The sequence below is a fragment of the Sphaerodactylus townsendi genome, linkage group LG09 (assembly GCF_021028975.2).
Source record: "Sphaerodactylus townsendi isolate TG3544 linkage group LG09, MPM_Stown_v2.3, whole genome shotgun sequence".
Taxonomy (NCBI): domain Eukaryota; kingdom Metazoa; phylum Chordata; class Lepidosauria; order Squamata; family Sphaerodactylidae; genus Sphaerodactylus; species Sphaerodactylus townsendi.
Window position 1 is genome coordinate 90,761,268 of NC_059433.1, and position 26,767 is coordinate 90,788,034.

Here is a 26,767-nt window from a genome sequence, read left to right on the forward strand (position 1 = left end):
AGAGATTCAGCACCGCGGACAGCGACACCCAGCAGCGGCAGTCTCCCTTCGGCGCCCTCTCGCCCTTCCTCTCCCGCGCAGTCCCAGGCGCTCGTCATGGCCGTGGAAACTTACATGCAAGGAGCGGTGGTCTCCGCAGCCCAGTTTTTTGAGATCTGGCATCATTACGACTCTGACGGTGACTGCTTCGCTATCTCCTTTCCTGTCCCAGCTTGGAACCGAAGCGGGGTGGAGGGGATTGGAGGGCTGGGCTAGACCCAGGGAGGCAGAGAAGACAGCCAGGAGAGCTTTCGCCTGCCTCTTTTCTGCAAGCTGCAAACTTTGTCCGGCGCCCGCTAGAAGTTTTTGCTTGTCTCCGGGAACGACGGGAACGTTAGCGATGTTGGCAGTCGGAAGGGGCTATGGACTAGACTCGGTTCGGGCTCTTTTGGGAGTCACCTGCTTTGCAAAGGGACGCCCTCGTATCCTGTATTTAAAAGCATAAGCGCCTACAGACCCTTTAAAAAGAAAAGAACAGTGTCAAGAACTTGGGGAGTGGGACAAAACAGTTTAAGCTTATTGAGAAACGTGTGTTTTTCAGGGCATCTTCTGTAAATGCTATTCTCTGCAGGTGACGAAGAGCGAGAAAACCCAACCACGGCTGTAACAGCAATTCGCTCTCTCTTTGTGTTTCAGGTAGTGGCTACTTGGATGGCAAGGAGCTGCAGAAACTTATCCAGGACCTGCAGCAGGCACGAAAGAAAGCAGGCTTGGTAGGTCAAGATTTTTCCCAGCTTAAAAAAAAAGTATCCCCTGAAAAATAAACATATGGCTGTGAACTTCAGCAGCCGGGTAGCTGTGGTCGGTACATGCCCATGTGCTTACCAAGAAAGAAGCAAATGAATGGAATAGAATTTACACATCCCAAAAGCAGGACATTCAGTGGAAACAGGGGAATCTGGAGGAGATTGAATCTAGATATCAAAGGCTTCAATCCTAAAGATACTTTCTTGGGAGTAAACACTACTGAATAACCTGCGACTTCCAAGTACATCTGCCTAACATTTCTCCCAAAGTCACTTTTAACTGCATCCATCTTTGTTCTGCTGTAAATCATTCTTGGAAATTTCTTAGTGTATTGTTTGTACAGAACTATTTGTTTGCTTCCTTAAACAGAAGGGGCAAAGGAATATTTAAAAGGAGCTATCTGCATCCTTAATATGTGGGCTGAAATACATTTCTGCCCCTTGTGGTCAATAAACAGATATGCTGAAGATCTAACTAGATATTAATTGAGCTTATAACACTGGAACATTAGCATGAAGTGGGAAGTATCTGGGCTTGGGCAGGTGAATAAAAAGTTTTCCTGGAGACCTTAAAATGGTAATTCATGGATGTATTGTTTAGGAGTTAAAATGGCAAGAGCTTCAGTGATTTCAAGAGAAGTTTGTGAATGGTATGAAGCATTTTTAATTGATTTTGCTGCATGCTGTGAAATAGAAAACAGGATGCCTTAGCACAGGAATAATAGCTGAAACATGAAGGTGTCCATGAATTTCATAAACCACCAAAGTAACAGAATTTTAAAAAACCCTCTTTAGTCAGACTCTGTCTTGTATTCCAAATAGAAGGTGAAAGTACATAGTGAAATAATACAATGGCTCTTGAAAGATGAAAGCCCTCCTTTTATGAATTTGTAAAATATTTATGCATTTTCTGTCAGATTAGTCCAAATTTAGAATACATTTGTGCTGTTCTAGAATAGTGTGTGAGTTTACTGTGCTACCGAAAGTATGAATTTCAGTTACAGTTTTATACTTGGTTCTGTGCCAGATCTAGATAATATTTTTCTAGATATTTGCTCTAGCATATCAGAATTGTATAGATATAAAAGGATCTAAATTATGATTAAGTCCCATTAATAATTTGTCATTGCAAGTGAAGTGCTTGACTTATTTTACTAGTGTGCGCTCACTCCCATCTTCCGCAGTATGAGTCACTAGAAATACATCCCTTAAAAATGAGATTAATAATTTTATATTAAGAAGTACTCTGTCTTAAATCTGTTCTCTCTGTTAGTAAGTCCTTAGGAGTTTTCAACAAAAATTACACTGTATGATTTATAGAAACGTTCTCCCTTTCCCCCTATTTAAAACTGATGTCAAATCTAAATCTACATAAAAAAATTAGCCCACTATCAGACAAAATCCCTAAAGACCTTTTCTTGTGTGTCACCCACATTACCATGTATGCCTTTTAATAGATTCTGCTTGTATGCCCACTTATGTTTTGAAAGTTCTTGGGTGTTCTTATTCAGTTTAACTACTTCTGTAAAAGATGGTTTCTGAAATCTTCTGGAAAGAAAAGCACCACATTTCAGAATTCTTGTTGGATCATCTATAATGTTTTGATCTCTGAAATTTTCTTCTGGATTATGGATATATACCAAATCAATTTTTTTTAATGTAGGGATTAATATCCCAAACAAACGTTTAGTAAGTTCACACACCTTATCTAATGCAATACTGTTTGGGTGGCTTTGAATATTGTGTTTTTTGCCAGAAAGAATACTTGAAAAATTAATATTCCATGTATATCTGGGATTTAGATTTGCCTCTGTACTTGAGACAGTTTCACGTCTTTTCCTTTTTCACTTGCATCTTTTATCACTGAATTTAAAATCTCATTCAGACTACAGAAGGGGTAGCTATTTTTCTGTATGTTTAGACTATAGAAGATAAATACTTAACCTCTATACTCTCGTCAGCTTCTGCTATTATAATTTTGCCTTCTTTTAAATTAGGTTTTGGCATAGATTTGGTGGATTGGACTAAGGTAGGGGTCTGCAACCTGCGGCTCTCCAGATGTTCATGGACTACAATTCCCAATTGGCCAGGCTGGCAGGGGCTGATGGGAATTGTCTTTCATGAACATCTGCAGTGCCATAGGTTGACCACCCCTGGACTAAGGTAGCGTCTATTTGTTTGTTTAATGTCCCATTTTCCTTCCACAATGCTCAGGGCATCTCTTATGGTTCTCCCCTCATCTATTTTATCTTCTTTCGAATCCTGTGAGGTAGATTAGAGCGAGGGAGAGCGACAGCCTGAAGGACATCTAGTGAGCTTTATGGTAGAGTGGAGATTCGAACTTGGGTCATCCAAGTTTTTGTCCAGCACTCTAACCAATTTACTGGCTCTCAACCTTAAATATTCATTGCTTAATTTTTTGCTCTTCTAAAATATTTATTGTTTCTGCTCCCATGCCTTCAAAATAGAGTTGAAAGTAGAACAAAATTAATGTATTCCCAAAATCTAGTGTAGCTTTCTTTCAAGTGGCTTTGTGCAATAGTTTATATAGATGAAATAAAAAAATGGCTGGTCAATCAAGGAATGTTGGTAGTTATTTCCCAAGCGACCATGTGCCAACATAAATATCTGAGCCGTCATAGACCCCATTCCCACTCTGCATGGGAATTTGTGTGCAACTCTGGTATAGATTTATGGGGAGCTTTCTAAAGTGTCTGGGCAACAAAATGGTGCTTGTGTTACGAGCAGAGGCTGGCACAGATGTTTTGTCCTTGAAGTGGCTGGATGACATGGTAGAAAGTCAAACAAACATTTACTATTATAAATTTAAAGTTAACCCTGGGAATTTTGGCCAAAGATGGGCAGGAGCAAAATGAAGCAGTATGAAGTTTCCATAAGAGGCACAATTATTTCAGGTTGTCGTTCCCTACAGTCAGTGCTGCAGTTCTTTCTAATTTTGTTATATACTTGTTTTTTGAGAGCATTTTAAAGCAAAGTAATTTAGAAAACACTTCCATGGTCAAAGAACTATTGTACAGAGTGTACAACTGATGGGGAAGCAGGATGCCATTTTGTTGACCAGGAAGATCTGGTGAAATGTACTATCATTTGCTGAGTATTATTTTAAATTATTGGATTCAATAGTATTGCAGCTTTTCTTGTAGTTCAAGGTAGCTTACTATTACAGTTTTTCAAAAATCCAGTTACTACCAGAACAAAAACAGAATAAAGAAACAGTTACTAGAGAGCAGGTTTTTTTTAATTCAGTGGGTCATAGTAAACATTCACACAGAGCCAGACTGTACAGAAATGGTGCTCAGTCAACCAAGAACCACCAATAAGCATGATTCGTCTTCTTTTGAGCATCTTGAAAAACTTCTCATTTCTGGGGACTGGCCTGAGAAGGGGTGGGTGGACAGTTCTGCTTAACAATGGGCAAAAATTTAATGAAAATAAGTAGAGCTCATCCTTGGGGATTAAAATGTTTATGTTACAGTGAGTGTCAAAATGGGTCAAATGTTACCATTCGCATTTCAGTACTCATAACCTGGGTCAATATGTATACATTCAGAGGTACACTAATGAATACAGTTAATTATCTGAATGTGATGGTATATACATATATATTTTCAGACATTCATCTGGAATTGTCAGCATTTACACATGACTATCTGCAGCCAAAATACCATATATACTTGTGTATATGTCAAGTTTTTCAGCACTTTTTTGTGCTGAAAAAGCCCCCCTCGACTTATACACGAGTGAGGTGTATTTTTAAAAATATTTTAGGGTTTTTATTTGTTGGCCTCCAGGGGGAGCAGTTTTTAGGCTAGCGGCACCAACATTTTAGGGTATCATAAGGTGACACTTCTGATGATACCAGTCAATTTTGGTAAAGTTTGGTTCAGGGGGTCCAACGTTATGGACCCCCAAAGGGGGTGCCCCATCCCCATTGTTTCCAATGGGAGCTAATAGTAGATGGGGCTACATTTTGAGGGTCCATAACTTTGGACCCCTTGAACCAAACTTCACTAAACCTGGGTGGTATCATCAGGACAATCTCTTGCTGATACCAGCCAGGTTTGGTGATATTTGGTTCAGGGGGTCGGTCCAACGTTATGGATCCCCAAAGTGGGTGCTCCCATCCCCCATTGTTTCTAATGGAAGCTAATAGTAGATGGGGCTACCCTTTTGAGGGTCCATAACTTTGGACTCCCTGAACCAAACTTAGCCAAACCTGGGTGGTATCATCAGGAGGGGCTCCTAAAGATACTTTGAAATGTTGGTACTGCTAACATAAACAGTTAGTTGAGACCATATTGTTCTTGTTGACCCTCTTTTCCACTTACAGAGCTGGTTTACTGTTTTTCTTTGAAATAAATATTCAAAAACATTTAACCTACTGATGCCTCAATTACTGCAATTTTATTGGTATCTATTTTTAAAATTTACCAGTAGCTGCTGCATTTCCCACCCTCGACTTATACGCGAGTCAATAAGTTTTTCCAGTTTTTTGTGGTAAAATTAGGTGCCCCGACTTATATGTGGGTCGACTTATACACATGTATAGTTTGGGCGTTCTTTGTAAACCTGTGAATTTCTGTTTTCTGAATATTTTTATAAATAAATGACAAATATTTGATACCGGCAATATAGCCTTTTAAAATATTTAAAAGAAAAAAAATGTAGCGATTGCCATAAGGAAAATGAATGCACCCATGAAACGTTTCTTCAATTCTTTTTCACATTTTTTTTTAGCCTTTTCACCACTAGTTTCCCTAATATGATGGTACTTAAAATGCATTAAAATAAAACAAAGCCTGCAAGGGCTTTTTCAGTGTGTGATGCTATGCATTGGGCAATCTCACATGTAAACATGACACCATAGAGCCAATCAGAGTTGACTACAAGATGAAAATAAGCATGATCCTCCCATTGTTCTCTCTTTGAGTGGGAAGGGAAAGGCTACTGAGTGGGAAAGGAAAGGTAACTGAATGATTTCAGTATTTTTGGCTGATTATGAAAAAAGAAGAAACCTGATTTTTCTTACATATGTTAATATCAAAACCATAAGTGAATACAGGTCTGCAAGATCTACAACATAGGTGTCAAACTCAGGCCCTCCAGGTGTTCATGGACTATGATTCCCATCAGCCCATGCCAGCAGGGCCAATTGGCCATGCTAGCAGGGGCTGCTGGGAATGGTAGTCCATAAAACATAAGAACAAGCCAGCTGGATCAGACCAGAGTCCATCTAGTCCAGCTCTCTGCTACTCACAGTGGCCCACCAGGTGCCTTTGGAATCTCACATACAGGATGTGAAAGCAATGGCCTTCCATGAACGTCTGGAGGGCCTGAGTTTGACACCTATGATCTACAAGGGTGAATTCTGACCTGATTCTCAGAAGTGTCTATGCTTGATACTTTTTTTTAGTTCAGAATGTCACTTGATATGACAGAACTAGCAGAATAGGTTCCTTATTAATTCTGAATCACTATTTTTAGTTATTTATAATAGTCTTCATTAGGAGGTTATGTGCATTTCATAGGACTTTGTGCAGTCAACTTCCTGCAGTGGATTGAACTGTGGTTTATACCTTTACAATCTTCTTTTCAGGGAATAAGAAAGTAAAGAAGGGATTTACTTCTTAGACTGCTTAAGATGGCTTCCTAAGTGTGCTTCCTTCAAGTAATAGCAACTGTATTGTTACATTTATAGGATCTAACCCCAGAAATGAAAAAATTTGTGGACCAGTTTGGGAAGAGTTCTGATGGGAAAATAGGAATAGTAGAGGTAAGAAAGTGTTTTTATTTAATGTCTCTTCAGGCTTATCCTATGTATGCTGGTCTTCACTCTTCAAAAATCCTATATATGTTGGTCTTCATTCTTCAAATATTGGTACTAATTTGCTTTGGATGTTACAGATAACATCTTTTTGGCTGATATGACAACCTTCAAAATTTTATGTCAAAGACACCAATGAGAAAAGAAGCCTATTGTCACTGCATGATATCATCTTGAGTCAGTTTTCTCAGATACAGCTAAAACCCACGGCCTTGATCTGCTTGTCTGCACAGGCAACCTCGTGCCTTTGTAGCATGCACCATTTAGGAACTTGGGCAATTTCAGTACTGAGACTGCTAATCTCTAGTTAAAGAACAGAAGACAGTAAAGGGAGCCATGATGGGTTTAAACAGTGGTCTGTCTAGTCCAGTATTCTGTTTTCCACAGCGGCCAACCAAATGTTCCTGAAAGGCTAAAAGCAGGTCACAGGATCCAAAATGATGTACTGGTTATAAAAAAAACAATGAAAAGTTACTAGGTGGAAATAAAACCATTTTTATAAGCAACCTAATGGGGTATTGTGTCACACTCGGCTGAGCTTTTCTGGTGTTTGCATATTGCTTGTGATATACTTTTCACTTTGTATTGAGTCCTAGAACCAGTGCTCTTTTTTTGGTTAAAAATGGTGCCAGCTTACACCCATTAGGAGTTGGGGGAACCTTGAAAAAAGGTGCTGATACTCAGTACTGGTGAACACCATAAAAATAGCCCTGCCTAGGACTAAGAACACTCACCTATGCACACTTACAGGAGACTAAATCCCATGAACTGTATGGGATTTACTTTCAAGTAAGCTTGCAAAACATCACAATTGTTCAGTCATTAATAAAACAGCCTGCTAGCGCTTTATTGGTTGGGGAAAATTAGACAAACATAATTCAGACCCAGTTTTACAGACATTGTCTGTCTTGCTTAAAACACCTGGATCTTTTAATGCTAACTCATTTGTATGCTGCCTTAGTAGATTTTAATAGTGGTACCTGAGGAGCCCACCTTTGCCTTTCTTTTCATTTTTTTATCATTCTGTCTTCTATTTGTGTGTGGGAGGGCGGGGGGGTTCAAAAAAGATGGCTTCCAAGATCTTCAAAAATTAACTTGCTTTGTGAAAAGAGCAATTGAAATAACAAAGAGGCACTTGAATGGCTTAACAGAGTACATTTCAGCCCTTCTTTTTTTAAGTTAAGGAAGGTTTTAAGAACATCTTCAGGAGTTCACAGTAGTATGGCACATTGTATCCATTGCCCCTAGCTAATGTATGGAGTCTGATGGGGCTGCATGTTCCTCTAAAAAGCACTCCTTCTCCACACTTCACTGGTTACATTGAAATGGAGCTTCAAAAGCTCATCCTTTTAACATATTCTGACTTCAATTATTTCATGCTCAAATGAGGCATATTCCTGTGGGCACAAGGAGAAGAGTTATCATGTGGCAAGGCATAGCTTTTTTCTTTTTCCTCTGTACACATAGGAAGAAAATGTAAATCAAGGAAGCTTCATTTAGTAATCAACATAAGATAGCGAAAATAAATAAAATACAACTCAGGCACAGATGAACTCTAGAAATAACACTTGCCTGGTAGTGTAGGCCAGTGCAATGTGTTGTCATGCTTGGCAGTCTCACTCCTCTTGCAGTCCCAGACCACAATGTTATGTAGCTTTTGGAAGGCTGCTTTCAGTAGTTGGTGGTCTATTTTGTTTTGTTCTGTTGCTTAATGGGCTGTAGGGATCCCACTAAAGTCCTGGATTTTGATTCCCCTGGGGACTGTAAAAATGGAGCACAGGGTTGTCAGAATCAAGTAGGCCAAGATGCATGAATAGCTTTTGGTGTAGTGTCGATCCATAGATAAGCTACCTGGTTGGTTACAGCATATGTAATATGTTAATAGAGTTGCAAGCTTTTGGTTGGGAAATACCTGCAGATTTTGGGCTTGAGACTGAGGACGGTGGGAACCTCTGCAGGATACAATCCCATAGAATCCCCCCTCCCAAGCTGCCATTTCTCCAGTCTGCAGTCTGGAGATGAGTTGTAATATGAGGAGATCTCCAGGTCCTACCTGGAGGTTGGCAACCCTATGGGTGTTGATTGATTTAGTTGGTATTAGGGTCTCAGCAACACTGAGCAGTTTTCTTTTAGCCATATCTGATTAATACTTCAGAAATTTAAGGTTCAAGGTTCAGTGCATATGAAGAATTTTTAAAAATAAGTGATAGTACAGGATTTGGCCCCAAATGTAACCTGAGCTAGTGCCCTGGTTTCACTTGGGACAGGCATGTTTCTGGAGCAGTGCCAGGACCTGGTGCATTCTGGAAAATACTACTATCAGTTCAACATAATTGGAAGATCTTGGCCCACAGACAGACCCTTCTTCCTATGGAAGAGCCTGGGCCATTGGAGGAAAGTGTTGAACTTTGTTGATCAGAGTGTTAGGGTACAAGCCAGGATGACCCCAGAACTCAGTATATTTGTTTAGCTTCCCTTCAGGCTGCAGAACATTAAGGAGACAATATTGTTACCTGGACTGGAATCAGTTTTGCCTCACACATCATGCGCACTTATTAGTCAAGCATCGTTTCCAGGTTCACAAGATGAAATGAGATTCATCTCATGAACAGAATGTGCTAGTAGCTTAAGTTTAATCCTAGACATGGACACTAGTTGAGCTCACACAACACAAAGCAAAGGCCCCCATGAAGTATTCCAAAGCTTCATGGAACTGTGGGTATTGGGTAAGCCCAGAGAAAATCCAGAATGTTGGAGTAAAAAAGATAGGACTAAAAGTAGACACAAGCATGTTCTATAGTTTGTGAGTTCTAGGATTCCCTAGCAGATGAAGGATATTCTCAATGCCCTCTCATGAGACAAGAGGCATCAAAGCTGGTATAACATGAAGTTAGGATGGTATTTTAACCTTGCATCAAACCAGAGATCCGAGAATTCACTGCCAGACCTAGCTGTGCTGGAGTTGCTCCGTGTTCCACAACCTACTTCGAAATGTTAATAGGGTAGAAACTATCCTGATGTTTTCAAATTTTTCTACAGTGGCCCAACTCTCTCTGTTACCTATGGAAAATGAAAAATTTAAAACTCAACCAATACTGTGAAGTCCTATGCAGTTACTAGAATTATTTTGCATAGGGTTGAATTAAAAATGCCTTTTTATTTCTGTTTGTAAGAAACCTTTTTAAAGCAGATCTTTTAAACTGCGGCTAAAATAGGCTTTCAGTGCAATCCCATGCAGTCTAACAGAGTTATCCTAAAACTGCTTTTCTGGGAATAAGCTGCATTAAATAGAGTAGGATTCTAAGCAGACCTGTTTAGGTTGTCTTTAGCCCCACTGATGGATTGTTGGTCCTGAAAGCAGTCTTAATTCTTCCTGAGGAGAATTAAGCCATGCCTTCAGAAAATGTTGTACAACTTTTGTGCCATTTTTTCCCCTGGATAATTTTTAAAACCACAGTTTGACTCCTCAAACTACTTCCAGAATCATACATGTTAATGCCAAATTGCAACTCAGTTCCAAGTGACACATTTTTGTATATAATTACCTGTTCAAGGCAGTTGCAGATATAAACACTGACCTTGGAATTGTGGGTTTCACACCTGTAATCATACCTCATCGATGAGACTTGCACTTACGGAGCAGTTGAAAGGCTGACATCCTCTGCATACTTAGGACTGAGGACCATTTAGTTCAGTGAAATGTACTTTTGAATCTACATCACCTTTATTTAAAACATCATTTTTGGTGTGCTCAAATTGATTGGGCAGAAAGCATACTTCATCCTATTTGCTCCCAAATAAACCTGGTTAGGAGTGGGCTGAGAGTGGGACTATGTTCAGGCAGGCCACATGATGTAGTGCTTAAAGTGTCTGATTAGGGCTGATGAGGAAACCCAGATGCCACTCCCGACTCAATTATTAGCAGTTCCCTCCTAAGCAGAGTTTCATACTTTCTAGGCCCAATGTTTTCAGTGGACCTGGACAGAAGTAGCTCTGTTTAGGAGGGCACAGGAAGTGACCTTGGATCAACGACTCTCACGTAGGGTTGTATCAGCTCTGGGTTTGGAAATACCTGCAGTTTTGGGAGGTGAAGCCTGAAAAGAACAGGATTTGGGAATGTGAGAGATTTCAGTGGGATATAATGGCATAGAATCTATCTTCCAAAGCAGCCATTTTCTGTAGGTGAGCTGATCTTTGTTGACTGAAGGTCAGTTGTAATCTCAGGAGATATTAAATCACCACCTGGATGTTGGCAACCCTACTTCTTCATAGCCTAACCTACTTAATAGTGTTAGGATAAAAGGAGGAAGGTGAGACACAAGCACTTGGTCCTGAACTTCTAGGAGGCTTCTAGAGTAGGATAATAAAAAATGTGACACCAGGGAGTTTTGCTCATAACTCAGGAATAATGCACTTTCAATCCACTTTGAAGCTGGATTTTGCTGTGCAGAATAGCAAAATCCACTTTTGAACAATTGTGAAAGTGCATTGAATGTGCATTATTCTACATGTGCGGAAAGGGCCTCAAATAGCCTTTGAAGTTATCTCCCTGTGCTCTCTTCTCCTTTAAATGTATATTATCCTCCTGTCTGACAGCGGTAACTTTTTAAAAGGAGAAAGGTTGGTCTAGAACAAATTTTTTTCATATGACAATGATAAACATTGGAGAGCAATATATTAATGTAGAAGAATGGCTTTATTCCTTATCTGGATGATGCTTTGAGCAGAATGTGAATTTCACTCCGATCTAATGAGAAGCAGAAAATACAAAATTTGAAATCCCAATTATGAAAGAACTCCATTAGGACACAAGAATGTTATTTTTGTCTCACTGTTAAAAGTATATTTTGTTCCGGTGTCTGAAATGTAGGCATCTGTTTCAAATTCCCTTGTAGGTATAGATAAAGGAAAAAAGCTTTTAGGGCCAGTGGTGTCACTCAATATTGTAATAGTCTCGGTTTCACAACTCTGTTTACCATGGATAGATTTCATTTAAAAAACAAGAAATAAATCTTGAATGAGGTATACTGAGGTGTCCCATTCAAAATGGTTCTTATAACAAACCCTTTGCAATGATAACCCTGGAGATGTGGACATTCTGTTCCTTGTGCCCAAATGTGTTTAAAGTAAGATACTGAATTGAAAGACCAAAAGTTTTATGTACTGCAGCTACCAAGCTCAAATAAACACAGTTGGCAAGGAGGTGTCTTTAGGGAAAAATAGGGCTAGGCCAGTGGTAAAAAGAACAGACATGATACTTTTTTATTTATTGTTAATGTATTATTTTATTTACACCCTACCTTTCTCCCAAGTGGGGACCCAAAATGGCTCACATTGTTCTCTGTGCCTTCATTTTATCATCACAACCACCCTGTGACATCGGATTTGGATCTTCCAGATTCCAGTCTGACTCTCTAATCACTACACTACACTGTCTCATGAAGATCTTAAGCTTAAATCTTAAGCAGTAGTTGCACAAGGACATTTGGGGACATAACATGGCGGAGGGTAGGAAGCACAGAATGTCTAAAATAGAATGTTTGCATCCTGCTCCATTAGTAATGACAAGGTTTACTTTTTGGGGTGGCAACCATGGGAAGATTTTGTTTGGACTGGCTTGTTTTGTTTTTATATTGATCCTCCATGATGTTTTTCTCTTGTGCGGTACTGTGTGCGCTTGTATTCTGCTTTGAGCAAGACGCTGGGAAGGTAGCATGTAATGTCCCTAAATAAATAAACTAAGTTCTCAACAGCTTGGTTTTTCAACAAGTATAGTAGTAATACAGAATTTTTCCTTAGGTTTTTATGATTGCAATAATATTTAATGTGGATTTAAATGTGGTTTTAAAAGATTAAAGCATGTACATCATAGAGCAGGGGTCTGCAACCTGCTGTTCACCAGATGTTCATGGACTACAATTTCTATCAGCCCCTGCCAGTATGGCCAATTGGCCATGCTGGCAGGGACTGATGGGAATTGTAGTCCATGAACATCTGGAGAACCACAAGTTGCAGCCCCCTGTCATAGAGGCTATAATGGACTGCCTCTGTGAGGTTTAGGGGAAGAAATGTGAAGTACTTGCTGTTCTGCCACAGAAGTGGTAGATCCAAAGCCATAATCTGCTCAAAGAATGCACAACGTAAAAGAACCTTGGAACACAATGCGGATCCTTTCTCTTGTCATCTCCATCCCGCTATTGTCCACAGCTGGTTGAATCCATTAGTGAGAAAGCCGGGCTTTTATTTTCATGTTTTTGAAAAAAATGGCATTAAATATCTTTCCATTAGTAAACTTTTCTGTAACTCGGTTGAAAGTGTCTGCATTGTTACCGTGCTATAAAAACAAAGCAAAACTATATGCAGCTTTTAAAAATACACACATACACAATCCTCCCTCCCCCCATCAATGTACCACAACTCCTCCTGCAAAAATACAGTGTTCCTTTTCAGGGTCTTATAACACAGAACAACACTTCATTGTTGTGTCCTTATTTCAATGGGCTCTGCATAGGAGAAGATCCTAGTCATTTGAGCCCAGGATCTACAAACTAACGACAAACAATATTTAAGGCTGCGTTCCTAAGATTACTTCCAAGGCACAAAGTTGAATTTATTTCCAAAAATCCCTGCTTAGGACTGCTCCTGAAGTAACTTGAGTACAATTAAGCTTATAATTCTTTCCGATTCGCTAACATTTTGGCCCTTGAATATATAACAATGGATTTCAAACCATATTTAAATTTAATCTTTTGCAGCTCGCTCAGATCTTACCCACAGAAGAAAACTTCCTCTTATTCTTCAGGTGCCAGCAGCTGAAATCAAGTGAAGATTTCATGCAGGTAACCTGCACAAATCCCCTTTTGTAAAGTTATCAAGAAACATTTTTGCGATTTTTAAAATGGCTTAACTTCTCATTTCCAGACATGGAGAAAATATGATAGTGACCACAGTGGCTTTATGGATTCTGAAGAGCTTAAGGTAAGAAATGATCTATACTACAATTTAAGCAACCAATTTAAGCCTTAACCCTGAAAGCTCAGTCCACAGTAGCCTGGTAATGATCTTTGAAGTGACTCATCCAAGAGTATTTCTTAGCATTCTTGCTATCTGAATTGGATGCAAAGATTCAAGGGGGTACAATTGGATGCAGAGATACTAAGGGGGTACATAGGAAGAGGGAATTTCTAGAGTATTTAGATCAGTGGTTCTCAACCTTCCTAATGCCGCGACCCTTTAATACAGTTCCTCATGTTGTGGTGACCCCCAACCCTAACACTTATCCATTTTACAGATGGAGAACGCTGATGCAGAGAGTCTTAGGCGACCCCTGTGAAAGGGTCATTCGACCCCCAAAGGGGTCCCAACCCCCAGGCTGAGAACCACTGGTTTAGATTATATGGATGGGTATGTGTATTGAGATCTAAAGTTACTACTGGTTCTCAGTTGGTTTCATGTAACAATTTGGTCACTGTTTCCAGCACAGTTCTTCTCCACTCCATCAAATCTCTTCCTAGTTATTAGTATCAGCTAAAAACTCTGGTCTAAAATATCAAAAAAGCCCCAATACTTCAAAGAATAATATAAAGAGGTTTAAACAGGTGTGTAAATTTTGCTTATAGCTGATAGGCACTTGTAATCCCCAAGCTCTCCAGATTCCTTACTTAATAAAGAATTTTAAATGTCACTAAAGTAGGACAATCAAGTTATCTGCTGGGAAAACAAGTGTAATTTCACATAGAAAAAAAATGGGGGTGGGTGGGTGTTAAGGCCAGCAAACCAACGTACTCATTCCACCAGATCCACTAGCAAAAAAGAAATACGTGCCATTACAGAATGTGTTTTCAAAGGAGAAGTGAAACCCATAATCAAAAACATGGGATAGTAACATTCAGTTCTCTAGAGACAAAGAATCAAAATTATAGTGAGGAGCTGAAATACAGCCAGATAGAAAAGTTGTGATGCCAGCTAGACAGCTTTGCCCTCCCTGTCTTCCCCCAAAGCCAAAATCTAGAATTGAATCAGAAAAATAATGAACCCGAACTCGCCTCTCCACCTGCCTCTCCTTCTAGGGAACTGCTGTTCAGTCTTTCATGCTTTCCCCACAGGAAATTATGTTCCATTACTAAACCAGAATGTCAACCTGCTCTTCCTGAGTGCAGCTAATGGTGTATTTTATTAAAATGCACTATTTTATAGAAACTTTTTTTGGGGAATAAATAAAAGGCGTACATTTGGATTTGATAAAAGAAATCTTTGAAGAAGAGTTTGCAGGACAAATGTGCCTTTTGGCCTTGGGGCAGAATAAATAAAGGAAAGGAGGGAAAGGAAACACAAAAGGGGGAAAGGAGACACTAAAAAATGGAAAGTATTTGACCAAATAGATGGAGGTCATAATTCCTATTGAGCATGGTTCATTATATGCGCACCCCAAATGGAGGGATGTAGCATCCACCATGGAACATTCTTTGCATGCAGAGAACCCAACCCAGCAAAGAGTGTGGATTATCCATGCAATGTTGACTAATGTGCTTTAGAGTAGCACAAAATCATATTTCCCATTTTTGCATGGTCGGTACATAGCATCTTATTCCCCGGGATGTAAAGTTGCAGGATTAAAGTTACTTTTATTCAACATGCATGGGGAGGTGGGTTTCTGGTTCTGTTTTGTGCTTAGAAAGGGAACTGTGCACACGAGCACTACTGTAACATGCAGCTGTTTAGGCTAACCCACCTGGATGTACATGGAGATCATTGGTGTTCACATAATGGTCTGGTAATGGCATCAGTCAAATGTTTGGGGCAGTGGAGAACTTGAGAGCCAGCGTGGTGTATTGGTCAAGGTTTCAGACTGGGACCTGGGAAACTCAGGTTCATATCCTGACTTATGCCATACAAGCTTGCTGGGTGACATTGGGCCAGTCATACACTTTCAGACCCTGCCTAACATTTGTGTGGCAGATCTCCAAGAAATACCAGGGTAATGTGGAGGCAGCCAAGGGCAAAGCACCTCTGAACATCTCTTGTCTTGAAAACCGTTCAGGGTTGCCTGTGATTTGATTAGGTTTAGTTTTCCCCTTGATTGCTGCTTCTTTAAGGCTGTGTATGCCCACAATTGCAGCCCTGTCTGCAATTCAAAGATGGGCAAAAGAATGGAAGCTACCTTCCCAACTATGCATATACTATATTCTGCATACAAGAGACACCAAACTGAAGAAGTACGTCCAAACAGAATATGCAACCATGACAAAATTAATGGACTTTGTAAATAAGCAACCAATCAAAGAATTCCAGGATAAATGGAAATTACTTATATTATTACTTAAATTACTTATATTATTCCAAGAGAAAAAAGACAAAAATGGTGAAAAGTGAAAGATATTGTTGTATTTAAATTATCATCAACTTTGACAAAAAATTGAAAATGGATTTAAAGAGAAAAACAAATGAGAATCATTTTTTGAAAAAATGATGTCAATATGTTTATTTTGTGAAAAAATTAGAAAGTTAGAAAGTTATAATATAAGCAACTTATCACTGTTTCTTTTTTCTTTGTTACTTTCTATTAAAATTTTTAAAAAGAGATGCCAAACTGCCATCAGTGCCTAAAACATTGGTTTTGATATCTGTGTTTTAATTTTAAATAAGCATATAACTTTGTTCTTTATTGCAAAAATGCAACATTCACTTGAAGAAGAACAGGGTGAACTTGCCTGGGTACCTCTGTTGAAATTCATGAACAATTACAAACAAATCTCATTCTCAAAGCAAACCGGGCAAATGATTTGATTTTTGACATTTTTAATCACTATTGTATTCCAGGGTTTCTTGAAAGATTTGCTACAAAAAGCAAATAAGCAGATTGATGATTCAAAGCTGACAGAATACACAGACATCATGGTAAGACCAAACAGTTTCATTCGTGGGAATGCAGCTCTATGACCCTCTGAACAAAATACAGCTCTGTGTTTTTTCTGAACAATCCTAAGATATTCATGCAGGTCTTTTCAGGGGCATTGGGGTTGGACCTGGGAATCCTCTGGAATTACAGCTCATCTCCAGACTCCAGAGATCAGGTTCCCTGGAGAGAATGGATGTTTTGATGGGTGAAATCCATGACATTGTACCCAACTGTCCCTGTCCTCCCTGGGCTCCATCCCTAAATCTCCAGGACTTTCTCAACCTGGATTAGACAACCCTCTACCCTCCATCTCCTGTTAGTGGCCACAGTGGACTTGGCCATCCTAACTGGGGGGCAAAAAAGGGAACTCAGATACAAAAGCCTTGGAAATTATAACTGGGGAAAATCTAGCATAGGCTGCAGTAGGCCTTCATAGGAATGTGCAGGCTCTCATGAAGTGGAGAGAACTCAACAGCAGTAGCACTGGTGGACTGTAATTTGGGTTTAAATTATAGTATGCTGAGGAATTGTCCTTTGGGATAAAGGAGGGTTCTCTTTTGCTTAATCAGTTTGCACACATGTCATACCTTCCCAGCTTTTGTTCAGTGTACTTTTGACACAACAGCCTTAAGAGGAATTATTTGTAGGGGGGTTATTTCATTCATTCATTCATTCATTCATTCATTCATTTAGCTTAATGATAAGACTCAGTTCTTGTTAATGTCTGATTTATACTGCCCTCCACCTTTTCAGTGACAGGAATGTGTTTAGCTATGGGAAAAATATTAACTACCATAGCTAACTGAATAGGTATTACAACATTTAGTTAGTGTTTAATTATCAAATGACTAGAATTTGAACACTATCTTGGTGAATTATTTTTGTGGATCTGGCCAAAAAAAAAATTCATACAATTTCCCCTCTGTCCTTTCAGCTCCGGATGTTTGATGAAAACAATGATGGAAAATTGGAACTGAGTGAACTGGCCAAGTAGGTATTTAGCAAGAGAATGAAGAAATAAATGGAGGTTTGCACTAATCAGTAGAAGGAGAAAGAGAGAGAAAGGCAACCTCCACAAAATGGAGAACCAGACATTGCATTTTGGGAACAAAACTCTTCTTCAGAGTCAGATCTCTTTGAAAAGACATGTAAAAAAGATGACTCTTGGCTAATAGATGAAGTCGCACTGGGGCAGATGCCAGTTCAGTTTTTTCCTCTGCTATAAACTAACTAGGTGGGCTTAGGCAAGTCATTCTCTCAGGCCGTTTCCGCACGGCCTCCTACCACCCCCACGCCGCCAAGAGTGCGGGTGGCGTGAAAGCGGAAGCCCGCTCGCGATGCAAGCTATGCTAACGGGCGAAGCCGAGGCCGGTAGACGGGCAGGCTGCTCCGCGATGGAGCATGCCTGCGCTCGCCTGCACGGGCCTCTGCACGCTGGCCGCTCGTATCGACAGCTCATGCACCGGCCATTTCGCCCTCCTCACCCCCGGGAGGTCGGAGGACAGTGTGGGCGGGGCTGGGCACGGGCCGCAGGCGACAAGGAGGACACCGCGGAGTGGGCGGAGATCGGGAGACAGCGCCTTCATGGCGGCACATGTTCGCCGCGACCGCGTCGGGCAGGGAAGACGCTCTCCCCAACAACAACCCTTTAAAGGGTTGTTGTTTAGGGCGGCTAGACGCCGCCCTGGGGGGAGGGAAGAAGAGTCAGGTCGCCGCTGCTGCGTTGCAGCAGCGGCGCCTGTGCGAACGGCGGCCTGGGAGCGCCTTTTTTGGCGCCCCCAGGCCGTCATAAATGGGCCGTGCGGAAACGGCCTCAGACTTTGCCCCACTTCTGCAGCATGGAGAGACTCATATTATTGTAAGAATTATAAAATAGCCCCCTATTTTGTATCCAATGAGGTCTACTTGTAGACTTGTGGTACTTTCCTACTTCATCTTCCTACTGTAGTCCAATGAGGGTCTCCCCTTTGTTCTGGAGATCAGCAGATCTTCAAGAACTGTGTATAAAGGAAAACATGGTCTACTATAGAAAGTGGACTTGGCAGACACAAGGTGAACTTCCCCTATTCTTCTGATAATGGAAGTGGAACTCCATAATTGGAAGCAAGTGGTAGGTTCCAAGCCAGTAGATTGAACAAAAAATCATAGGTAGATTTTTCACTTACTGAATGGCTCTGTTCCTTCTTTCTGTCTTATTAAGCCAGTAAAAAAGAAATATTGGTCCTGGAGGTCAGTTGACCTTCAGGAACAGCATAGAAAATACCAGAAACTAGACTGACTTAGACCTTGATTGGTCTATAAAAGTCCATTCTGTCTGTTCTGATTGGCAGTGCCAGTGACTATTCAAAGACTCAGCTAGAGGTTTTCATATAATCTGGGATGGCAGTTATGCCAGTGACTGAAACTGGGACTTCCTGCATGCAAAACAGAATCTCTACCAATAAGCCACAGTCCCACCTTGAGGTCCAACTTCATTTACCCTTCCCTTCCAGTTGCAGTCTTGACAGGATAGTGGCTGCTGGACTGCAGAGCTGATGGGAACTTCCCACAAACTGCTGACGGCTTTAAAAGGGGGCTAGATAAATTCATGGTGGATTTATGGAGATAAGGCCCATTAATAGCTACCAGCTATGATGAGCAACAGAAACCTTCCTAGGCTGCAGAAGCAAACCTCAATACTAGTACTAGGAACCAACAACCCAGGAAGGCTTCAACCTCTATGCCCTGTTAGTTTGTTCTCCTGGGCAAGAGACTGGTTGTGTGATAGCAGACATCACAAGTTGTATGATTTATTGCTTCAATTGCATAGTTACTGTTTCATGTTGGAAGCCTCCCGGAGCCTGCAAGGGAAAGGGTGGCTGATAAGTGGAACAGATAAATAAATGAATAGAGTATGCTGAACCATATAGATGACTAGTCCAACTCAGCAGGCTGTACTTATGTTTTTATGGCTGCAGCTCGAGGCTGAAATTCATAGAAATTCTGAACGCACAGCTTGCACAAGCAAAAAAAATGCTTTCTGTTTGGGCAGATATTTTGAATTCAAAACAGTGAAGCACTCAAAAGTTGGCAAGAAATGTTTTGTTTACAATGCAAAGGAAATGCAATAAAATAATTTCGCATTTTATCAACCCAGAATGCACTGCAGGTGCAGCTCGCTTTAGTTACCTGCTGCTTAAGTGTCCAGGGAGGCTGCTATCCCTTCTCCTGTTTTTCGACAGATATAGCTGTAGTTCTTGTGTAATATACCTTTTGAGATATAACTCAGTAACTGTTTGACATACCCTTGTGTTTTCTCCAAAGATTGCTCCCAGTACAGGAAAACTTCCTCCTTAAATTTAAGGTATGCAGTTCCATGTTTTGAAGTTTGCATGTCATTTACATTATGATCAATACCAATCACAATCGTTCTGACCACCATCTTTCTTTTAAATGTCAGGGTGTCAAAATGAGTCAAAGCGAATTCTCCAAAGCATTTGAATCATTTGACACTGTAAGTATGCCGCTTTTTGTAAAAGCAAGATGACATGAAATAAGAGTGCTTAAATGTTTTGTGCAGAGAAATAGTTCAATTTGTAAGTGGCTGAAATTAATGTCAGAAACGACCTCTTCTCCCTTCCTCCCCCCACCCCCAGGATGGAAGTGGCTACATAGATGAAAAGGAACTAGAAGTTTTCCTGAAAAGTCTTTGTGAAAAGAACAAATCGGTAATTTTAATAGTTTTATTTATGTTAGAGGTGCATTTAAATTGTATTTTTAAAGGGTTCCTTCTTTCCAGCCTAGTTCAGAATTCCAGGTTTCAGATGCCTGGGACCATACCCCATCAGTTTCTGTCAGCATGGCCAATTGGCCATGCTGGTAGGGGCTGATGGGAATTGTAGTTCCTGAACATCTGGAGAGCCGCAGGTTCCCTACCCCTGGTCTAGTCAGTCAAGACAATTTTCTCTAAATTTATTGCTTTTTTTCTCATCTGTTCTCCAAGAAGCTTATGATTGCACACATGGAATTGAATTCAACAAGCTTTTTCACTCCGTCTCACTTAATTCTTGCCTTTACTACAGCCCCCATTGCAAGTGGTTTTCTTCCTGCAGGTCCCATGATCCTCAGCATAGCTTTTGTGCTGACCAAGGGGACTTTGTCATTAAACAATGGAAAATCTGGTGGGATCAAACCCATGCTTTGCTCCTCTTCCATTTGACAAGGGGGCTTTGCCTCTTTCCCAGTTATGCTCCCTCTAGTGGTAGGTTTAACATCAAACAACTTTATGTCTAGCATAAAAAGGTTCTGTTTAAACTGCAGGGCGATAGGCTGGATTTAATCAACTGTTATATTAAATCAATCACTAGAGGGAGCAAAACGTGTCAGGAACTGAACTTGCCTCCCCTGAAGAAACTCAGAATATGGGAAAGCCCTGTGTGGGGTTGATTGGGCTGAAAGAGGGGAAAAAAAACATGCTCCCACGTTAATGAAAAAGCACCGTGAATCAGTGAGCATTTGAACCAAGAAATCCTGAGCCCTAGTCTGACACTCTAGTCACTGTATCAATGTGATTGCTCTTGCTGCAAGTTAGAAGTAGGGATCCCAATAACTACAGCTTGAGCAGCAGACTGCTCTGTTCATATGATGAGAATTTGTTCATTTTCATCCATTCCCACCTCCATCTTCATTTCCCACAGAGTGTCAGCCTGTGTGCAAACTTTTGTGGGGTACAAGAGGTTACAGCAGGAAGCAGGAGAAAGAAACTGTCCATTTTGCAAGCAGAATTCCCATGCAATTCTTAAAATCCAATCCAGTGTTTTTAGAATTGAGGGCATAGCAAGGCAATGTCTTCACATCAGTGATATCAGATAAGTTTATTTCCACATTCACTTCAGTATAGTACTTTTATTTCTGAACTATTTACACAATCATTTCAGTCAACTCAACTATTAGTATTCTTCTCTTCTTGGAGAAAATCCCAATAACCTAAAGTAAAGGTAAAGTTTCCTCTTCAGTCGTGTCCAACCCTGGGGTACCACTGCGAGCAGTGATTTTATAGGCAAGCCGTTTTTGTGGGGTAGTTTGCCATTGCTTTCCCTGGCTATTCTTTACCCCCTAGCTATGATCTAGGTACTCATTTACCGACCAAGAAATGGATGGATGGCTAGCTGACCATGAACCAGCTGCCAGGATATCTGACCCACAGGGAGCTTGAACTCCTGACCGTGTGAGTGGCAGTGCAAGCCCTTAACCACTATGCCACGCGGCTCCTCCCCAGTAACCTACACGCCTATAAATTTTTGCAAAGGTGCTTCCCAGCCCTTAATAATAAAACTACCTTGTGCAACAAATGTGCTACAATGATGCATTTGCTGTATACTGGAGGGGGTGTAATGCAACTAGTGACAATTTCCATGTGGTGGTTCTCTGTACCATTCAATGCTTTTGGAAATGAGTCATAGAGTGCTTTCACACACTCTTAATAGGGCACTTTCAAACCACTTTCAATGCCCATTAATGATCGTTTGCAATTGAATTTTGCTATTTTATGCAGCAAAATCCAACTGCAAAGTACATTAAAAGTTAATTGAATGTGTATTATTTGGCACGTGTGAAAGCACCAAAGATAAGGAAATCAGAGGACCCAAACTTTCTCTTGTGACAAAACCCTTCCTCCTGAAGTGGATCTGGAAAACTGTATTTGTCTTAAAATCTTATTTGATTTTTGACAGCTGCGGCTAATTTTTTTGATGCATAACAGTGAAAGTCCAGTACTTCTCTGTTTTCTGCTGCTCCAGAGACTAGGACCAGGAGTAATGGGTTCAAGGTGAAGGAAAAGAGATTTTACCTAAACATCAGGAAAAACTTCCTGACAGTAAGGGCTGTTCGACAGTGGAATGCACTGCCTCAGAGCATGGTGGAGTCTCCTTCTTTGGAGGTTTCTAAAGAGAGGCTAGATGGCCATCTGACAGGAGTGCTTTGATTGTGTGTTCCTGCATTGCAGGGGTTGGACTTGACAGCCCTTGGGGTCTTTTCCAACTCTATGATTCTCCTTCACTCAGTCACTGACTTACTAGATATTGGTATAGAGCCAAAATGTGCAAACTTAAAGAGTAATGATGGCCAGTGGTTTGCAAATGCAAAATACCATTTTTGGAAGTAAGGGGACTATTTATTGGTTATGCTGATTAAAAATAAATATACCATGCGATTGGCAAGTTAATTAAAAGATGGGTATTTGCTGTAATAACAGATTTATTTTTAAATAATATTGCAGGCTCTATTATATGTAATTGTATTACTTGTGCTCTTCTGGATGACTGAGAAAATTTTTAGGTTCAGACAGACTCTTTCCTTGGCACAATAGCCTCTTGGCACATGAAGGCGATCTTTTTGTTTCACAACATTCCTACTACAACAGCTTTTTATACTACCTGCACTATAAAAATGATATTTATGAGCTTGCTTTTTGTTGTGCTGTTAAAAAAAAAGCCTTTTATATAAAATTCAAGTTTTAAAAAGACACAAGGCAATCCAGTGCAGAGTTGCTCCAGTCTAAGTCCATTTAAATCTGCAGGGATTGCACTGTTAGGGTGAATTTAAAGGTTCCTTTCGACTCACAGAAAACTATCCGTTCATGGATCCAGCTCTGAGGCTTAACCTGTGGAAATATCCAAAATACAGTTCTTTAAAATATATATCTAGTCACATTTATTTGAAGTGTGCTTAATACAGTGGAAGCATGTTGGCTTCTCTCCTTTGCCATTTCTGCTTGATCTCACTGCATCCCCCTCCTTACAGCATCCCCTTACCTTGAATGGCTTTTGCCAATAAGGATTCCCTGGCACAGCCTTTTCAGTGTGCAAGAGAAGTTCCTCAAGTGCTCAAGAGAGGTTTTGCTAGCATGGACGTTTATCAGATCCAACCCTTTGTTTCTCTCTATGAAAACTGGATTAAATAGTGTTATATGACCTGTTTCCATGTAGCTCTGGCAATCTGCATGTCGACATTGATATTGTCTATATTGAAAACTGACAATATTGTCTTCTTCCCCCCCCCCCCCACTCCCCAAACCTCCAGGAATTAGACATTAATAACATTGCTACGTACAAGAAAAACATCATGGCCTTGGCTGACAAAGGAAAGCTTTTCCGAAATGACCTTGCTGCTATCCTCTGTACTGGGGGAAAGTAGAGTCGACTGATACTTCCATTCAACTCGTGATATATCTTAAAAGAAAAATAATTGTGCACTATAAGGGATTAGGCTTTACTTTCTTTTATATCTTGTAAATTTAAAACTGCATATAATTAGCCAGAACATGTGGCACATTCTTTTCAGCTTGTTTCTATACTGTTTGTAAATGTACAGGTTTTGTAACTATAAGATTGATAAAAGAGAGTGTCTATGTCAGGGGCGATCTGTTGATTAATTTAACACAAACTGTTACAGTATCAGTGTTTTCATGGCGGGGGGGGGGAGGCAGAAGCAAATCTGAACACTCAACTGGGGTTGTTTTGCCTTGTTATATTCTTTGACACTGGCTGTTACAGAGAGCAGCAGAAACCATGATCTTCTTTAAGTAAATGGCCTAGCCATACTTCTTTACACAATGGAAAAAATCCTTGTCAGGGTAAAAGAGGACATGGGTGACTGATCTGTGATGCAGTTGTGGCAAGTGGTACATACAGCAGGTTTCTGTGGCACACTTGCACAGGCGGAAAAGGGCCTACAACACAGTCTTGCCCATCTCTGGAACTGTCCTGCTTGCTAAGACTACAGGGAACGAGGAATGTGACTGACAGGAGTAGCGTTCTCTCATATTTTGTCTTTAAGGTAGCATCATGGGCCAGTAGTGGAACATCTGTTTTGCAGGCAGAAGCTCCCAGGTTCCATCCCTGGCATCAAGGATCAGCTAGCAGGTGATGTAAAAACATGTACCTGAAACTCTGGGGAACAGCTGCCAATCAGAGTAGACAGAGCTGATCTTGATAGACCAATGGTCTGACCAAGGCAGCTTCATGTGACTGCTGAGAATTTTTCAGTCATCAAATTCCCAGCTTATAGTGCAACCCTTGCCTTCTGCTGAGCGAAGGTGGAGCTTTGTTTCGGTGGGTGAAAACTCACTGTGGTAAAAGTCCTTTCCTTGCCAGAGGACACTGCTGGATTCAGTTCTTTGTGAGGGCTACAGTGCAGTCCTAAACAGAGTTGCTGGAGTAATTGGGGTCTCTGAACTGATACACAAGGTCACGGACACCTCAGGATAACAAGACACTGAACTTCATGAGAAGCCCCAAATCTACCTGGACAAGGACTCACGAGTAATCAAAATGTGTTCTTTTATTGGGTAAAAGGGGGGAACTAAATTGAAGACAGGGAGGTTGACTAAAACACAACTCAGCCTCCCTGCTGGAGAACTGTAGCATCAACAAAAGCGGCTGTGTCACAGAATATGACAAACCATTTTCTAAGACTATTTCCACATTTTGCAGAATACTATAATTCTGGCAAACTGCTGTTTTTACATCATTCACTGTAATCTATCATTAAATTTAATATACTGAGTATCAGTGTCTAGTTTGTCTACTTCCTGTATCCTGCTATTTAGAAGGGATTTAAAAAAAATGTTTGTACATACAAACTGACCTGCTTGGCCCCAGCGTTATCCTCAATAAGTTAGCTGTGATTGACTCCCAGTGAAATTCATAAGTGTGCATCACGAATAAGGTTGTAATCCTGTTTACCCTTGTTTAGGAATATGCCATACTGAATGGTGACATACACTTTTGAGTAAACATGCAAAGGATCAAGCTGCATGTTGTTTTAAGTTGTACTCAGGGTGCATAGAATTACTTGGACCATGGAGAGTCTAAACAAAAGTGGGAGTTAGTGCAAGTAAACATGCATGAAATCAGGCTGTTTGGTAGCCCTGACCTTTCCTGGATTGTGTCCACTGACTGCTGAGCTCCAGATCAAAGTAACTCAAACTGCATGGATTGTGGTACAGACTGCTCAAGTCCCTCCCGTAAGATTCCCAGGAGACAGGAACACTTTTAAATGACATTTCTTTGACATACCCCATTGCATCATTTCTTGTCATACTGCATTGCATTCAGTCCTTTAAGTTTACTGGACCTAAATTTAGAAAGGAACTTTTTTTGGTTTAAAAAGGCAAGCTCCCCTTTTCACAACCAGCCCATTAAATCAGCATGGCACTTCAGCTGATGTGGAAATGTCCCTGTTTTACTCCTCTGTGAGAAGGAACTGGGGTCTCTCCACATTCACAGTGGCTAAATAAAGAAACTTCTGCTTAAAGCATGCTCTTGTATGAACAAGCGCAGGTTGGTTTCTTGTGGTTATAGCTAGCAAAAGATATTTTTACCTTTATAGGCAGGCGAGAACCCTTACAAGATACAAATGGCCTCTAAAAAGCAAGTGCCTTGTGTTTCATTTCTGAAACATGTACAAATTAGGGTAGAAAACAAAAAAGACTTCACACATTCAGAGGTTTCAAGGCAGGTCAAGAAAGTCCATTTTGACAACTCCACTTTCAGAGAAGTGATCTTATCTATTTCACTCACATTTAATCTCTCTATGCAATGTAAAATATAATTGTGTATTTTAAAAGAGGAACAGTGATTTGAATATCTGCCTGCAGGTATCATTATGAATTGAAAATGATTAAACTTAGATTGTCAACGAAACCATGGATTTGTCTTTTCATACTTAACTGCAAAAGGAAGGGGGGAGGCTTATATTGTAAATGTTTGTAAAAACCTGGTGCTTATACTGGATTACTGGAATAAGAGGTACAGAAAACCATTGCTAATTGGATTTTGTGTTAATCCGCTTTCATACAAACAAGTTGCCTGTCTGCCATTTGCTTCTGAATTCAAACTACTGCTATATACCTAAAGATGCTAGTTTATGTGCGCACACACAAGTACATACATGCATCTATGTCCATGATCACAAATTATTGGGAACGATGAACAGTTTAGAGGTTTCCATATCACTGTAGTTTTACTATAGGTGTAATCAAAAGCTCTGCATTAAGATTTTGGCACTCCTAACTCATGAAGTGGGAGAACGCACTATGTACAGGCCTCTCAATATCCATTTGCTATTTTTTGAAGATTGGGCAACGTGCATATTTTGGTATACATGAACACACTCTCAAACATTGGGGTTTCCGATCATAGGCACTGGAGATGCCTATGTCCATGAGGAGGAAGGCAATGGCTAATAACCTCTGCCCCT

The 26,767-nt window shown here is 40.4% G+C and overlaps 1 protein-coding gene across 1 annotated transcript; it reads left to right on the top strand.

Moving 5' to 3' along the window:
• CALB1 (calbindin 1) lies at positions 1–26,211 on the top strand. Its single transcript, XM_048508212.1, has 11 exons — positions 1–178; positions 676–752; positions 6,505–6,579; positions 13,386–13,469; positions 13,552–13,608; positions 16,450–16,527; positions 17,463–17,518; positions 19,832–19,871; positions 19,968–20,021; positions 20,164–20,235; positions 23,588–26,211. The coding sequence occupies exons 1-11, from the start codon at positions 97–99 to the stop codon at positions 23,699–23,701; spliced, it is 789 nt and encodes a 262-aa protein (XP_048364169.1). The 5' UTR covers positions 1–96; the 3' UTR covers positions 23,702–26,211.
• Positions 26,212–26,767: the final 556 nt, after the last annotated feature.